We start from the raw sequence: 17,534 nt of genomic DNA, 5'->3' as shown, positions 1-17,534 counted from the left end.
ACAAGAAGAAAGCCAAGGAAAGTGTGGGTCTCTTACTGAATGAGGGATGCAACCTAGTGACAGAGGATGTGGAAAAAGCTAATGTACTCAATGCTTTTTTTGCCTCTGTCTTCACGAACAAGGTCAGCTCCCAGACTGCTGCACTGGGCAGCACAGCATGGGGAGGAGGTGACCAGCCTTCTGTGGAGAAAGAAGCGGTTCGGGACTATTTAGAAAAGCTGGACGAGCACAAGTTCATGGGGCCGAATGCACTGCGTCCGAGAGTGCTAAAGGAGTTGGCGGATGTGATTGCAGAGCCATTGGCCATTATCTTTGAAAACTCATGGCGATCGGGGGAGGAACCGGACGACTGGAAAAAGGCTAATGTAGTGCCCATCTTTAAAAAAGGGAAGGAGGATGATCCTGGGAACTACAGGCCAGTCAGCCTCACCTCAGTCCCTGGAAAAATCATGGAGCAGGTCCTCAAGGAATCAATTCTGAAGCACTTAGAGGAGAGGAAAGTGATCAGGAACAGTCAGCATGGATTCCCCAAGGGAAAGTCATGCCTGACTAACCTAATTGCCTTCTATGATGAGATAACTGGTTCTGTGGATGAAGGGAAAGCAGTGGACGTGTTGTTCCTTGACTTTAGCAAAGCTTTTGACACGGTCTCCCACAGTATTCTTGTCAGCAAGTTAAAGAAGTATGGGCTGGATGAATGAACTATGAGGTAGGTAGAAAGTTGGCTAGATTGTCGGGCTCAACGGGTAGTGATCAATGGCTCCATGTCTAGTTGGCAGTGGTATCGAGCAGAGTGCCCCAAGGGTCGGTCCTGGGGCCGGTTTTGTTCAATATCTTCATTAATGATCTGGAGAATGGTGTGGATTGCACCCTCAGCAAGTTTGCGGGTGACACTAAACTGGGAGGAGTGGTAGATACGCTGGAGGGTAGGGATAGGATACAGAGGGACCTCGACAAATTAGAGGATTGGGCCAAAAGAAATCTGATGAGGTTCAACAAGGATAAGTGCAGAGTCCTGCACTTAGGACAGAAGAATCCAATGCACCGCTACAGACTAGGGACCGAATGGCTAGGCAGCAGTTCTGCAGAGAAGGACCTAGGGGTGACAGTGGACGAGAAGCTGGATAGGAGTCAACAGTGTGCCCTTGTTGCCAAGAAGTCCAATGGCATTTTGGGGTGTATAAGTAGGGGCATTGCCAGCAGATCGAGGGACATGATCGTTCCCCTCTATTCGACATTGATGAGGCCTCATCTGGAGTACTGTGTCCAGTTTTGGGCTCCACACTGCGAGAAGGATGTGGAGAAATTGGAGAGAGTCCAGCGAAGGGCAACAAAAATGATTAGGGGTCTGGAACACATGACTTATGAGGAGAGGCTGAGGGAACTGGAATTGTTTAGTCTGCAGAAGAGAAGAATGAGGGGGGATTTGATAGCTGCTTTCAACTACCCGAAAGGTGGATCCAAAGAGGATGGATCTAGACTATTCTCAGTGATAGCAGATGACAGGACAAGGAGTAATGGTCTCAAGTTGCAATGGGGGAGATTTAGGTTGGATATTAGGAAAAACTTTTTCACTAGGAGGGTGGTGAAACACTGGAATGCGTTACCTAGGGAGGTGGTGGAATCTCCTTCCTTAGAGGTTTTTAAGATCAGGCTTGACAAAGCCCTGGCTGGGATGATTTAATTGGGGATTGATCCTGCTTTGAGCACGGGGTTGGACTAGATGACCTCCTGAGGTCCCTTCCAACCCTGATATTCTATGATTCTATGTGATGTGTCTGATGTGCCAGAGCTTTAATGGCAATAATACCCAGCTCTTACATTGCGTGTTTCATCAGCAGATCTCAAAGTGCTTCCAAAGGAGGACAGTATCATTATCCCCAGGTCACATATGGAGAAACTGAGGCACAGAGAAGGGAAGTGATGTTCCCAAGGTCACCCCGCAGGCCAGTGGCCAATCTGAAACTAGAGCCCAGGTCTTCGGAATCCCAGTCCAGTGCTTTATCCACAGGTGCTTAGAGAGGGGCTGGTATCGGTCTGAACTAGAGATGGTTGGAAAAAGGGAATCTATGTTTGAAAAATTTCAAAATTGCAAAGTTGTTTTCATGTTGAAAGGTTCAAACATACCCATTTTCAGTGCTGCTATGTTTGTTGTGAGGTTTTTTCCATTTTCTTTTTCAAAACTTTCACAAAAACATAATCGTATCAATTGCATGATTAGGGGATTTTATTTTTAAAAGCCATGAAATTTTTGGCAAAAAAAAAATGTTGCCAATATCAATAATTTCTCTCTGCCTCTCAAACACACATTTTCGGAAAGGCCATTTTTCCAGTGAAATATCTTTTCATCCACAAAGTTTGGGCCAGCTCCATTCTGGACAGAGCTTCATGAGGTGTTTCCCATGTGAAACCTCAGGCTCAGTTATTCCATTCAATTAGTTGGAACGCTCCTCAGAGGCCGCCCTATTAACCAGCTGGGGCTGGATTCACCCGCTAAGCAATCAGGGACCCAGCAGGACTCCCTTGACAAGCCTGATTTCTCCCCATCCCTTGTCCCCACGGCACTCTGGCTCTTTCATCTTTCAGCAGGGAGTGCCCAGGGCACACTTGGCCATGCGATGGCGGCTGGGTTTAAACTCACACACTGTGGTAGAAAACGCACCTGAAAGGAGAAGGAAGCCAGAGGCTGGGCAGCACGGGGGGGGAAGCTTATAGATCTGCCCAGCATGCTACGGCGCCAACTGGGGAGTGAATGTGAAAGAAGCTCATCCAGGAGTGTGCACATGGGAGAAGCCTTTGTGACGGTTTCCTTTAAGAATGTCAGAACGTCCAAACTGGGTCAGACCAACGGTCCATCTCGCCCAGGATCCTGTCTTCCAACAGTGGCCAATGCCAGGTGCTTCAGAGGGAGTGAGCATCATCAGGAATTAACAAGGATCTTCCCCTCGGCTTGACTGTACATTACTTTTTCACCATAAGACTTCAAAATACCAGTTTCAGTGGGTGTTTTGGGTGTGTGAGGAATGCAGCATCAGGACTTATGTGTCACTCACACACACACAGAGAGACACACACACAGACACACATACCCCCCACAAGAACATTCTAAGCATTTCTGGAAGTTTTGCAGTTTGTGTAAATACACAATGGGTTCTGCTGCAGATTATTCCCAAGTGCCTGATTTAATCCATCCTTCTACAGAGACCATTTGAAAGGCACCAGACCAGGGTTAGAAAACAACATCTCTTTATAAAAAATGGGGGGGGAGGGGAAATCACATTGTAATTGATTAATTCAGCAATTTTAGTTAAGTGAATATTGATACATGGATGGAAAAACAGGGAAAGCATATGCAAGAATAAGGAACAGATACTGGACTTGCTATTAAACATAAGTCATAACATCAAAACAGCTGGTAAAATAATGTAACATGAATAAAACGCTGAAGTAAAAAAAAAAAGAGGAATGTCAAACATTTTCACAGTATCCTAAGCTTTTATACACATCTTAGGAGAAAGTAGAAGCCGATACTAGTTCTAGGGAAGAGTCAAGCTCCTCAGAGATGGCCTGAGCCAAAACCCAGTGACATCGGAGGAGACGCTGGGAGACTTCAATGGACTTTGAGTCAGGCCTGGAGCATCTGTGACGTGGGCTAACATGATGTTTAAGTGGTGCATACCGCCTTGTGCATATTCCCTGCACTGGGCTGTTTCACCCTTACTGCATGAAAGATAGGTACTGCCAGTCCATTAGGATACATCAATTGCTTAATGTATACAGCTAAAATGCATGTGGAACTAAATATATCAACAGCTATTAGATGGTGATTCCTGAAAAAGAGACAAGAACTGGGTTCTGACTTTCGAGAGCATGAAACTTACTGGACCTTTTCTAGGAAGGCATCTTCATCTGAAAATTCAAATGCATTTGCCCTGTCAGTGTAGGAATCATTTAAAAATCAAGGACATACCATATGTCTGCTGCTCTGAGAAGGAATTCAAGAAGTACCTATTAGAACTATGCAATGAAGTACATTACAAAAACCAGACACTATTTTCTCATGAAATCATCAATGCATTACTGAGGATTTTCCTTTGGTGCCAATTCTAACATTTTCAGATCATGTCTCTCAGTGAACCCTTCATTTCCCTGGTAGGTTTATTTTTATGATTATATGGAAACACCATAATGTTATCTAGCAAACTGGCGTTATAGCAACGATTGTAGCTAAATTCCTGTAACACAAAAACTCTCTCACCATCTGTGGCTTAGTCTGACAGGACTAGGTAAAAGTCTGTTATTGTTCCAACACTACTGAAATGGTTTGGATGTGCTTTTTCAGGTCCTATTTCCAGAATGTGGGGCTGCGTTAGCCTGCACATGAGTGGCTGCAGTATCCTTTTTGTTTTTTGAAAGGTGTAATAATGCTCGTAAAAGTAGAAAAATCAGGCCACTTTCAGGAACAACACGAAAGCCTTGTGTTCATTTTCACAGCCCTTAGAAGGGAGCTCTTTTCAGTTCCAATTCTTTCTAACCTTTTACATTTCACTTCCTCTCTCAAAATCTCTATTTACAAACAAAAAACAAGTCCCCCCCCCTCCCAATCTGCCACACTTCCCTAAATTAACGCTCTAAACAATTACATTAAGACAAAATGTAAAGATACTTTCACTGCCCACAAATAACGTGATGTTACATCGGACTCATTTTTTTGGGTGCTGTTAATTTTATCAAAAACTGCACATGCATAAAACAGAACTAAAAAGTCCGACTGACGACCAATCAAACCTAAAAGCTAGATCCATGCAGTCTCAGAATCGCTGACAGTTCACCAAGCAATCTGGCAAAAGGGAAAATAAAATTACTATTCAGCTCCATAAAAATGTCCAAAACACCCTGACTGAAATATTACACACAAATCTGATAAAAGGATCTAGCTTATCCTCTTTTCAAAGGACTAGAATACAAGATCAGAGAGCTGGTAAACTAACTGATACAGTACCTAGAGGCATACAATTATGCTATGCTTTAAATAGGTAACTACAGTAACAAATTGCTTTTCCACAATGTAACTTTGATAGATGATAGCTTTTCTCGGTCCTCCTATCCCAAGCAGAGCAATACCGTCCCAGTAACCAAGGCACACAGTCTGACTGACTGCAGAACCCCTACCTTGTGCCAACCAACCAACTATGTTCTGGAATCAGATACTTCTTTAGGCCGTGGTCCTGCAAAATGACACAAATGTCTGCTAGAGCTGGTCCTTACTGTGTAACCGACCTGACTTTTACCAGGTAATTAACATCCTGTACAGAATAGTTACAGAGGGAGAAAGAAATACAAAGAACACATTATCCTTCTAAACTTGCTTCCTTACAGGATTTGTGTAGGAAACTAATTGACACTGCTAAAAATGTAAAAGGATCAGATATTTTGTTTCATGCAATACACTAGAACACTGAAAAAGGCGATGTACTGCTCAGTTCTGTGGCCCCAATTGTCTCTGAACTTGGACTTTTTGGCTCAATGTCCATTTTATAGAAATCAGCCAAATTCTGAGAAGTGCCAGGGGGTGAGTGTGAGTTTAAATCTACATGAATTGAGTTTCTATTTGAGCTGATGGTTCCTGCTGAAATATCTGAATTTTGTTTAAAACAATCAGCTTTTGCCCATCAAGAGGCATAAGGTACATTCCTATGGCTGAGGCAGTGATGAGAGAAGGCCAATAAAACCAGAGGGACCAGCATGAAAATTCCCATATCCTTAAAACCCTTTAGCATCTCCCTTCTCTGATGCAAAACTAATCTCTTTTCTGTCCCTGTTGCTCTGCCAATGGAAACAATCCTTGTGTAGACTTGGCAGCCTTTCCCCTATGTCCCATAGTGCTTTGCACACATCTTAAGTGTATGTTGTTTTAAAATAACCTCATCACCTGCTTTATGGCTTATAGTCCCAACTGAGCCTGTGTTTTCCTTACTGTTCCACCTCCTCATGGCTCCAGGTTTGTCGCTTCCCCCATGTCCTAACCAATCTATGGCATTCAAGTCTGCAGAATTTAAAAAGCAACTAATGATAAAGTTCTTTATCTAGAATTAGTTTTGCATCAAAGACAACACTGCAAATACTGGTCTAAGATTACAAAGTGGGATTTTCTGCAGCATTCATGTGCTAATTCCACCACCCCATTAGCTTTAAAAGGCCTTTCCCCACACTTTGTGGAATTGGCCTTCAGTGAGAACTGCAGAAAACATCCCATATAGGGAATAAACACCCCTGAGCTAAAGAAAAATCAATTTACCCAGAATTATTTCACTTTGGACCAATTCAATAGGATAATCTAGTATCACCCCCCCTTTGCTCTCTTTATCTGACAAGTTCCTTATTTAAATAGATTTGTATATCATTATAGCAACAGGTTACTTCAGACATTGCAGGTGTAAATAGTTTGTGACCTCAGTGACTGTTCTGTATGAATGTGTTGCGTTTTCAAACATTCACTTACAGGGAAATACTGAGACTGGGGGTGGAGCTTTAAAGGAAGCCAAAAAAATTACAAAGAAACAAAATTGACTCAGGTACAACATCCACTACTACAGAAGGAGCAACATTTGAACCCCCGAGTCCTAGGGCTGTGCAAGTTCTGGGCCAGCAGGAGTCCCTCTAGCCACCTGATCATTTGAAGAGAGACTGAAACGTTGGACACTCCAGAGTTTTCATTTTCTTCATGAACTTTTTGAACTCTTTGTTTTTCTTATCCCACTTGTGAATGGCCATCAGCAGGTACTGGGTCTTCACTTTGCGGCCCATGATCAGGAAGTGGTTGCTGAGGTTGTCCAGCTGGTGGCAAGGGCAGTCTGCTCCGTTCTTTAGATACAGTACTAGCTTCTTGAGGTCTTTTCTCTTGATTGTGCCCAATTTCAGGGGCTTCTTCTTCTTTGGAACAATCTTTTTGTCCCCGTTCTCCTTTTTCACTTCCTTTATTTTCATCTTGAAAGCTGAAAAACAAGAGAGAGAAAACAACTCCTGAGCACCATTTGCGTACATGAAACAGAAGCACTGCAATGCTCCTGGGCCTTCCAAAGTGAACCGAGACAATGCCAGCACACAGCACATCTGGGCCAGGTGTGCTGAGTGCGCTGCTGAGCAATAACGTCTCATCGTTTCCTTGTGCTCCCCCACCTAACTGTCCATATCTGCCTATTGTCTCCTGTCTTCTCCTTAGACTGTAAGCTCTCCGGGGCAGGAATGGAGGTCCTGGTCCATAACTGCAGCTCCTCAGTGCCACGCAATACAAATAAGAAAGAACAACTAGCCCCTTACTTAACCTGTACCCATAGAGGCACAGCAGCAGTTACCTCCCTGCTGTGTCAATAGCTATGTACAGACAACAGAAAGCCAGATGAACCAGCACTGCAGATATCCATTCTGCTCCTTTAGACCCTATGTCTGTTCCATCAGTTGCCACTGCTATCCTTGCATCCTACCCAGCCACCAAGAGGGGAAGGTCTGGGTGAAGTTGGGATTTTCATGTCCTTGTTTCAAGCCAGAGAGCAAGGCAGGCTATTTCTTAAAACCATGCTGCATGCTTTTTATTTGAAAGACAGATGTGTTTAGCTGGCACTGCACACAATTTGCTGGCAAAATGTTAGTTGAATAAACAAAGCTATTTCCTTACTTTACAAGCACAAAGAGAGATTCCTGAAAGGGCCAATTAAAAGGTCGACTCAGCTTTTCAAATACATTTTTTTAGTTGCTCCTGGCCCTGGGGTGTCTGTGAAACAAGTTTCCAAACACAGTGAATTTCTGCAGTGAAGTTGAGCAATGAAGCCTCCTTGGAAACAGGTATGTCTAATGGGGACCTGCGGTGTCGGAGGGCGAACCACATTGCTCTAACAAAGGTGCTGACACCTTCCTGTAAGAGAAGGCGAGCTAATCCAATATGACTTCAATGGAAAAGATTTCTCTCATTGTGCTCCGTGCTTTCCTGAGCTAATGGCAACCTGAATAAAAAATTAATGTTCCTTCTCCACGACCATGCAGAGGAATTTAGTTTACATGGGAGAAAATGATGAAAATGTGTTGTACATTAAAGTATCCCTTCAGTGCCATTTGGCTCTGCCTCTTCTGTTTTTGGGGGAAAAGCACATATGGCCAAAAATTACTAACATGCTTCCATCGTTTGGGGTTTACTTTAGGGCTGCAGAGAGGCAGAGCTTGAATAGTTGATCAATTGTCTTGTGCCCCTTTCCTTTTGCATCTTAAATGTATCTGCAGAAGCAGGCACGGTGGCAGCCTTTGGCTCTAGCAGGGCCCTGCACGGGTACATGCTGAGTTCTGGAAAGCAGCTCGGTGGGCCATTCCAGACACAAAGGGAGGAAGGAGATGGTGATGACAATACTGAAAAGGCAGCGGAATCTGTCTATTACCCCCATGCTCCTAGCCACTGCATTGGCAGCGGGAATAATGGTATTTATCCACTTGTGTGCCAGAAAAATCCAGCCCACTTGCCAAGAGCCCTGCTGTGTGATACTATTACCATACAAGAGTGTAATGGAGCTGGAAACCTCAGTTACATTTTCATTCCATTTGTTTTCTGGATGCAGGATGTTTAAGGAGCTAAAGAAATTGACCCAGATCAATTTTCAACGGGTCTGGAAAATACAGGAACCGTTTTTCGTACACTCTATGCTCTAAGACACGAATTGGGCTGCGATCTCCTTCATTATGAATCCCAGTTTCTTTAGCGGTTCAGAATTTTAACTCCATACTAAGCACTGCAGAGGTCTATGCAGGATGAAGGGTCCAGGAAACCTGTATAATCCTAGAGATAATGAATATGCAGGGACTCTTTGGAAATGTCCTGTTTGCAAACGAACTTAGTTATATCATTGCTAGTTTACATCCTTGTTACTAAAGCCCTCGGAAAGAACGCTGCCCCACAGTTAGTGGGGGTTTGTTCTGCTCCAGGCATCACATGTAATGGAACCCCCATGCCTGGGAACCGTCCTGTTCCCAACAGCTCTGACCTCTTCCTTGTTCAATTTAACCAGTGTTTATGGGACAATGATCCATGCTAGGGGGTGACATGTAACCTGCTCAGACAAACCATAAATCCAGGACTTGGCTAAGTCACTGTAAAATCCCTCACCCGTGTACAGAGGTCTCTCCAATGTACAGAATGGGATCAGAAAACAGGGAGATGAGAGGAACAAAAAGGTGCCTGACCAGGGACAAGAATTTCAGTTTAGCAGACTCTGCTGTTCACGGCAAAGACATTCTGGTCATTCATTCTGATAGCAACACACAGAACTTGTAGTTATGTCACGTTAAAACACCATCCAGTCTAACAAATCAGATGCTCCTAGGTTATAGACTCAATGGATATATGTGAAAAAAATGGCGTAAAAGCACCATTTCCTCTCTCCCCTCTGCTGGTGACCTGTATTCTCGCAATTCCCTGGGACGTCTCAAGGTAGATCATTTAATGTCGGATGTATTTGCTGGTTGTCAGCCACCTGGGCACTAAGGACACTTTCTGCAAACAGCAGGGCCTGGCCAACTCCACTGCTTTTTCCATGAGCATTGTGAAGGCAATTAGGGATCCTTAGCCTAATGGCTTGATTCATCCCAAGCTGTCTGATGCTGCTGACTGATGCTGCAGGGTTAACACTGGCTATTTAAGGCAGGGCCCCTTGTATTGTGGTTTTATTAAGAAGAAATGCTGTGGCAGTGGAGACCATTGTGCGAATCGTCATTGGGGAGCCCTGTCCTGGCACACACTGATCCCATCCCAATAAACACCTTCACTCCCAGCAACAAGCAAGGAGAGGAGGAGACGGGTTTAAATAAAGTCAGTCATCAGGACAGATTGAATCTTGGCTCCAGGGTCTAACTGCGCTGCCAACACAAACAGCTTCCTTCCCTCGGAGCCCCAGCCCTCCAGCTCCCCCAGCATTAAACCAAACTCAGCTTGAGATGGTCTTGACAACCTAATGCCAGATGGGAGTCAGGGAGATTGGGGCTGGAGGAGCTGAAATTGACTCCAGTCCCCAGGAAGCTCTTGCTCACACTGCCTCGGTTTTCAGCCATCTCATGCAGGCAGGTACCGACCCCTGAGAGAGCTCAGCACAAAGAGCTATTTATAGCACTACAGCATCTGCAGCCCTTCCCAACCCAGGAGCTGGGCTGCCTGCCTCTCGCCTGCAAAGAGAGCATGAATGGGGACTGGCTGGAGGGGGCTGCTCCACCCCGAGCCCTGCATCTGGGCAAACTGCTGCCAACTCGCATGATTTTGTCACGAGTCTTGTGACAATTATTGTTTTCCTTAAAGCCCCAGCTCCTGGAGTCAAGTGGGTCTGTGATTATTTCAGCCTTCATTCTTAAAGAAAAACTTAGTTTTTAGCCCTCGTGGCTGTGAAGAAAGCTTCAGAATGTGTCCCCAGTGCACCCTAAGGGCTCTAAAAGCAGAAGGCAATGACACAGAACTCCAAATCTATTATTTTTACATAACCTCATTATTTTTGGTGAGCCCGATTCACGATTTTTGAGTTGGCAGTACTGCCCCACCGCTGACCAAGCACGATCTACATTTGCAAAGTGTCTGGGGAGAGCTCCTGCCCCCTCCCCTCCCACCAGTGACTCAGCACAAGTACTTGAGTTTTACCAGTCAAGTCTGGGAAGGACTGTGCCCCTGTATTAATTAGTGCAGTGGGACAGAAAACTTCCATGGCGGGGTCATGGCAGGTCACTTGGCAGGAAGAGAGCAGAGACCAGCAGAAGGCTCAGGACCCAGTGAGAAATGCTCCCATCTCCCTGTAACATCACAGCAAGCCAAATGGAGGCAGCTTTCTCCAGTGAGGGACAATGGCCCTGCCCAGCATTTCTTCAGGAGAAGGGGGCGAGTTGCCCACCGACGATTTCCAGGGCAGCCTGGTGCCAGCTCTCACTTAGGAATCAAACCCAAAATGGGCAGGCAGTGCCATGCAGTGGAGTGGCTTGAATTCACATGGAAATGCGCACAAGCCCCTCTCTGTATAGCGGGCCCTGCAGGGCTAGCTGCACGTTACAACCCCCCAGTTGCTGCAGCAGAACCCCCATCATGTTCAGGCCAGCGCTGACCCATTAACAGCTACATTTCTGAACCCCCCTTTGCCAGTCATGATGGGCCTGGTTTCCAGAGGTGCACAGAGCACCCCCACATCCAGCTGGCTCGTGGGAGCACTCAGCACTTTAACAGTGGCATGGCTCTACAGAACGGACACCTTATTGTTTCTGTTCTCATGTGTTATTTGCATTGCAGCAGTGCCAATAGCCCCAGCTAAGATCCAGGCTCTGCGGTGCTGGGTGCTGCATCAACATGCAGGGCTTGTCTACTCTGCCCCACAGCTCGGACTGTGGAGGCCTGAACAGCAGTGCGCACCAAAGTGCTGCATTGGAAGGTCCCCCGTGTGGACACTGTGGGCCTGACCAAAAGGTCCTAGTGTAGTCTGCACTAGTGCGAACTAGGAACCTGTTAGTTCAGGCCCGTAGCATCCCCATGAGGCAGTTACAGAGCAGCACTTTGGTGCTCTCTGCTATTCATGTCCCTGTAGTCTGACCTGTGGGGCAATGTGGACATGGCCTTGCTAAGAGACTGTCCCTGCCGTCTCACTAGACAAGCCAGACAAAGGGAGTATCCCCATTTTACAGATGGGGAACTGAGGCACAGAGAGGCCAAGTGACATGCCCAGATCAATAGCAGAGCTGGGACCTGAACCCTATCTAAGGTATTTCTACAGTGCCTGTGGTGGAGGATTGTATTTCGCAGTCCCTTCCTTCATGGGGGCTCTTTGAAGTGGGACACACCAGAGCTGACCAAACCAACATGATAGCACACCAGCAGATCTGGTACACTTCAGATAGCCATAGTGCCATTGGGTACAGAATCATAGAATCATGGAATACCAGGGTTGGAAGGGACCTCAGGAGGTCATCTAGTCCAACCCCCTGCTCAAAGCAGGACCAATCACCACCCTCCTAGTGAAATTTTCTTTCCCTAATATCCAACCTAAACCTCCACCACTGCAACTTGAGACCATTACTCCTTGTTCTGTCATCTGCTACCACTGAGAACAGTCTAGATCCATCCTCTTTGGAACCCCCTTTCAGGTAGTTGAAGGCTGCTATCAAATCCCCCCTCATTCTTCTCTTCTGCAGACTAAATAATCCCAGTTCCCTCAGACTCTCCTCATAAATCATGTGCCCCTGCCCCCTAATCATTTGTGTTGCCCTCCGCTGGACTGTTTCCAATTTTTCCACATCCTTCTTGTAGTGGGGGGCCCAAAACTGGACACAGTACTCCAGCTGAGGCCTCACCAATGCCGAATAGAGGGGAACGATCACGTCCCTCGATCTGCTGGGTAAGCGAGATTAAGAGGGGTATGGGTAGGTGTGGTCACGCCAGTATTATTAATGTAAGTCACCATCAGCGCTGTCTGACAGCTGAGCAAAGGACATCCGCCACCATTCCCAGCAACAAACTCAGAGCTACGGAGAGCCGTCGGAATTAGTGCCCAGCACACAGCAAAGCTTCTGCCCCGCCCCAGGAGAGACGGTTACAAGAAAAGGCCCTTCGCTTGTGCTGCTGCAGTAGTAGAAGCCAGCCACTTTCAGGGCTACACATAAGCCAGTGAAGGCTACTTAAGATCAGGCCATTACACCAGCTCTTGTACGCAACATCACACCGCTGCTGAGACGCTGCGTGAGCTGCAATATGAGAACATAAGACCAGCCACACTGGGTCAGAGCAATGATCCATCTAGTCTGGTACCCTGTCCGCCAACAAGGATATGTATATATAGATCTGTGCAGTGTTGTTGTAGCCAGGTTGGTCCCAGGATGTTAGAGACACAAGGTGTGGGAGCCAATATCTTTTACTGGACCAACCTCTATTGGCGAGAGACAAGCTTTCGAGCTCACACACACCTACACTGACCTGAAGAAGAGCTCTGTGTAAGCTCAAAAGCTTGTCTCTGCCACCAACAGAAGCCGGTCCAATAAAAGACATTAGCTCACCCACCTTGTCTCACATAGACAACTCAGAGATATGACATGGAGGTCACTGCTGGGTGTGCAGCATCCCCAGTCCTGTTTAGGAGACACAGACGGAGCTTTCTTGGGGGCTGGCCCAAGACTGTGGAATGAATGCCCCCGTAACTAAGGGCCATCCCAAACCTCACCAGCTTCCAATCCCAGTGCAAGGTGCATTTCTCTGACCTGTCTTCTCCAACAGAAACACAGAGCAACACAAATGTGTGTGTGTGTGTGTGAGTGAGAGAGAGAGAGAGTGTATCTATCATCTCTCTAAAATAAATTCCAAAGCAAGACACTCCCCTGCACACAAACACGTGACAGATGTTAGTCACATCGCTTAATGAACACCTGGAAGGCACTCAGATACTATGGTGATGAGTCCAACATAAGAACCTGTACAGAACAGAGCCAAATTTAGTGTGTTCCTTTCTCTCCAGGCTTGTCGACACTAGAAACTCAACCTCAACCTGACCACAACTGTTCCCAAGCAAGGACGCTGCATAGGACGCTTTCTCACGACAGAACTGGTCCAGGCCTGCTCTAGGTCTCCATGACCAATCCTGCCGAGATCAGTGTGTCCCCCTGCACCAGCATTAGTGAGCACATGGCTCCTCACCTCAGCCTCTCTCCCAGAACGCACACACCCTGTGTGTCATTGTTTCCAGATGTTACTTATGTGGATCTGAAAATCCAAATACAATTTTTAAAAGTAGTGTCTGCTGAGAGGACTTGTCAATCAATGTGTGACTGCCCCAGGGAGAGGCGCATGGGGCTTGATGAGGAGATGCAGTCCCAGAATGGAATCTCCCCTGTAGCATGTCCTGTTTGGAATGCCAGAGCCATGATCACTTTCCCAGAATAGGAACGCAAGACCTGATGGGGCCAGTGAGAGTCGCAGAGGGACCCAGCTGGATGTCATTGTTATTATTCATTGGTCATATTAAAAGTGGCCCCGCAACCCAGGCTGGCACGCCATGGTGCTAGGCAAGAAGCAGTCACTGCCCCAAAGAATTGACAGACTATGTGAACAAGGCAGCAGCTAGTAAGCATTCTCCCAGGACCCAGACGTCCCACAGGAACTCAGTGGCAGGCCCAGAATTGAAGCCAGGTCACTGGAGGCCCAATCCAGAGCCCCGACCCCAAGACCAGTCGTCCTCTCTAGTTTGCTGGGTAATTTCCTACAAGCCACCTGTTCCGTGCGGCATTCCAGCTATAAAACCTACTCCGTGCTTTGGCCACAACACAGCAAGATACTTACGCACGGAAGGCCCTGGAACTCCTCCCACGGCAAAATTGGGGCTATCAGAACGGCCATACATGGCCGGACCAAGGGTCCCTCTAGCCCAGTCTCCTGCCTGTTGACAGTGGCCCACACCAGGGGTGCCAGAGGGAATGAACAGGACAGACAATCACCGAGTGATCGATGCCCTGTCGCCCAGTCCCGTGCTGAAGTGGAGTATTGGGCACAAGGAGTGGTGGTGTTCCTGTTTGGGTTAGGATTTCATTTCATACCAGATGCCGTTATGAAACACGCCGTCCCTGTGAGTACTGCGGTTGAGGCCACTTACTGGTGAGTTACGAAAGTTTACTACTGTGAGCACAAGTTTCCAACCACCCACTTCAAAGCCTCTTCCCAGAATGCCCGAAAATTCAAGCTTTATTCAGGCTGAGAATCATCTGGGGGGGAATGAGGCCAGATTATAGGAAATATTTTTAATCTCAGACCTCAACATATTTCAACCATATTGTTTTTACAACAACAAATTCTAACCCAGGGTATCAACTCACAGGCTGCACCAGGGCTCACCCCGATACAATCCTGAACAGCTGAGAGACTCACCTGCCCTTCCCCAGACCTAGGGTCTGGACAGCAGCTACTAAAAGGACCCAAGCCACAACAGCATAACCAGCTGAGGTGGCAGTGTGACACCCAGGCCCACACAGGGTACGTCTACCCTGCATTTTGGGGTGACTGGGAGCAAGCCGCTGCCCCAGCTGACAGACTCCGGCTAGCAGGACTCACATGAGCGCTCTAAAAATAGCTGCCGAGACAGCACTTTGAAGTTAGGGCTCAGGCGGGAGCTCGGACTCTGATGCCGAGGGAGTGGGGTGGGTTCACAGCCCGAGTGTGTGCATGGAGCTGATTCTCCCCCAGCATCCCTACCTCAAGACACGGCAGCAGGGCAGGAGAGCAGACTCCCACAGACCCCTCCCGGGGGGCTGCTGTCTGAGATGGCTCCAGTCATGATGCTCAGAGCCCCCCTTCCAGAGGGCAGCTGGCAATCGGGAGCCCCCCAACACCCTATGGGTGGGTGAAATCAAAGTTCAGTCCAATTTTCTGCCTGAATAAGGATCTTCGCACCAGCAATGACCTCCACTTGGTTAGACTGGCACAGCCCCAGTGCAGACGGGCTGCAGCAGGCCAGCGCCAGACTTCTAGGGGACTGAGCTGCCTCCAGGCAGACCCTGCTTTTCCCAGTGTAGCATGTCCACATTAGTGGTTTGCACTGGGTCACATTTCCCAGCCAGGCAGGCCCTTTGTCCTGCCCCAGCATCCCCCATGGGCCCCTTGCCGTGCCCCGGCATCCCCATCTGGGCCCCTCGCCCTGCTGTGCATCCAGCTTTGCTTTCTACTTTGTCCTTTTGTTTTTTGTCTCACTTCCTGGAGCACAAAGAGCACGTTTGAGAGGGACAAGCCAGTGGCTCTAGGAGCTCAGCCCTGACACCACCGTGAATCTGGGTCTCCAGGAGCAGTATTCCTCTGCTAAGACAACATGCAGCCCGGTTAGACTGAAGCCAGGAATTTGGCCTTGACTACAAAGGGCCTGTATCAGATTGTAGCATAGTTCTGCTATCACTAATGCAGATAGAGCAGTAAGCACTGAAGATATAAAAGTGTCCCTTCTGATTTCCGCTCACATGAAACAGGATCTATGAAAATGTTTGTTCACTCAGAATGAAATTAGTCTTGGCAGCGACAGCTCCAGAAAGAGCAAAGGCCCCCAGAAGTTGGTAGGGCTCCAGGCTGCGAGAGTGCAAGACATTTTTCATCGCTCCTGCAATTCTTTATCAATAGTCTTCAAGGCTCAGGCTGTCAAACCCCATCTCCCAAATGGGGAAGGAGGAAACTCAGTCTCTCCAGCAAACGAGATGCTTTGCCTTGGTGCTTCCTGAGAGCCGAGATAAACCTGGCCTCACATTCCCACAGCCCCAGACCTGCCAAATTCCCTTCCCCAGGAAATTCTCTGGAAAGCTGTAGTGACATCTTCAGCACTTGCAAGCACCATGTTGTAAGAAGCGTGGCTGTGCCCAGATGCCCTCTGTGTGGTGGGATGTCTGGTCTGCTTATGTCAGACTCAGCCTGTGCTGGCGGGCGGGTTGGCGACCCCTCCCCAGGCACACCCCTCCGGCTATCTGTCGGTGGCACTTACGTGGCCCCCATGGCCGTGTGACTGCCAGAGCACCTCATCACACCCCTGTGAGCAGAGAAGGCCGTGCTGTCCCACAACGCCCCTTGAGCTGGGATTATCTAGTTTGCTCTTTGTTTCACAGCACTCAGCAGTACCCTCAGTGCGCCACAGGACACACCCAGAAGGCACCGTTCCTGCTCAGAGGAGCTGCCAGTCCTTGGTAGAGAGGCCTGTGATTTGTGAGGAAAAGGTTCCTAGGTGAACCGGGATTTGCTGCTGCTCCATTCCCTTCTCCGGATGAGTGCTGACGGCAGAGGGAAGGGGAGGTCGACTGGGACGGGCAGGATTTAAGGAACATTTTTCTCCTCCCCGAGCTACACTTTGTCTTCTGCTTTGTCCCCAGTTCTTTACCTCTTTCCAAAGGAACTGGTCTGTCCAAGCCCCACTAGCAACCCCTGATAGTCTGGTGACCTTACCCTGTTTGCAGTTCTGTGCAGCACCAGAAGCTTCGGTGGGATCCAGCTGCCTTGTGTCTTACCAAGAGACACCTTTCAAAGCTCTTCCTACACCTGGCTACCCCAACGCTGACACTATGGATCTCATGGTCCTTCTACCTCAGGAGGAGGGTGGGGCGTCAGAGCACTGGAGTCTATTTATTCATCTCCCTAAGCCAATCCACTACAATAGCTATGACAGGTTACAGGCTAAACTGCGCTCCTCTCTCGAGTCAGGAGGTGGGCTGGTGAGTGGCCAGGCAAACGCCCCACACTGGGCATGGTAGGGAAGGCCACAAACCAGATGCCTCCATCAGACACTCACCACAGTGAGGGTGAACTGACAGAATGGGCAGCCTGTTCCAAGAGCGCAGGAGACCGCAGTGAAACAAGAGTCCCCCAACCTCCAAGGCTCCAGCTGTGATGAGCCAGGTCTGGTGCAAGACCCAGGCACCTTTGGAACCACAGCCCTCCAGTCCACTGGCGGGGAGCGGGTTTTATAGCGCTCCTGGCTTAACGCTGAATACCTGCGCTGGCCGCCTGCCCTGCCCAATCCCCA

The 17,534-nt window shown here is 47.9% G+C and overlaps 1 protein-coding gene across 1 annotated transcript in view; it reads right to left on the bottom strand.

Annotated features, from left to right (window-relative positions):
* Nucleotides 1-6,672: 6,672 nt before the first annotated feature.
* The window catches only part of SFRP1 (secreted frizzled related protein 1), a 47,877-nt gene continuing 37,015 nt past the window's right edge, over nt 6,673-17,534 (bottom strand). The window contains exon 3 of the mRNA XM_077805807.1: nt 6,673-6,995. Within this exon, the coding sequence (XP_077661933.1) occupies nt 6,673-6,995 (323 nt within the window). The remainder of the gene's footprint in view (nt 6,996-17,534) is intronic.

This window comes from Eretmochelys imbricata, chromosome 26 (assembly GCF_965152235.1).
Source record: "Eretmochelys imbricata isolate rEreImb1 chromosome 26, rEreImb1.hap1, whole genome shotgun sequence".
NCBI classification, from domain to species: domain Eukaryota; kingdom Metazoa; phylum Chordata; order Testudines; family Cheloniidae; genus Eretmochelys; species Eretmochelys imbricata.
The sequence above is the reverse complement of the archived record's forward strand: the minus strand, read 5'-3'. Positions and strand labels throughout refer to the sequence as shown.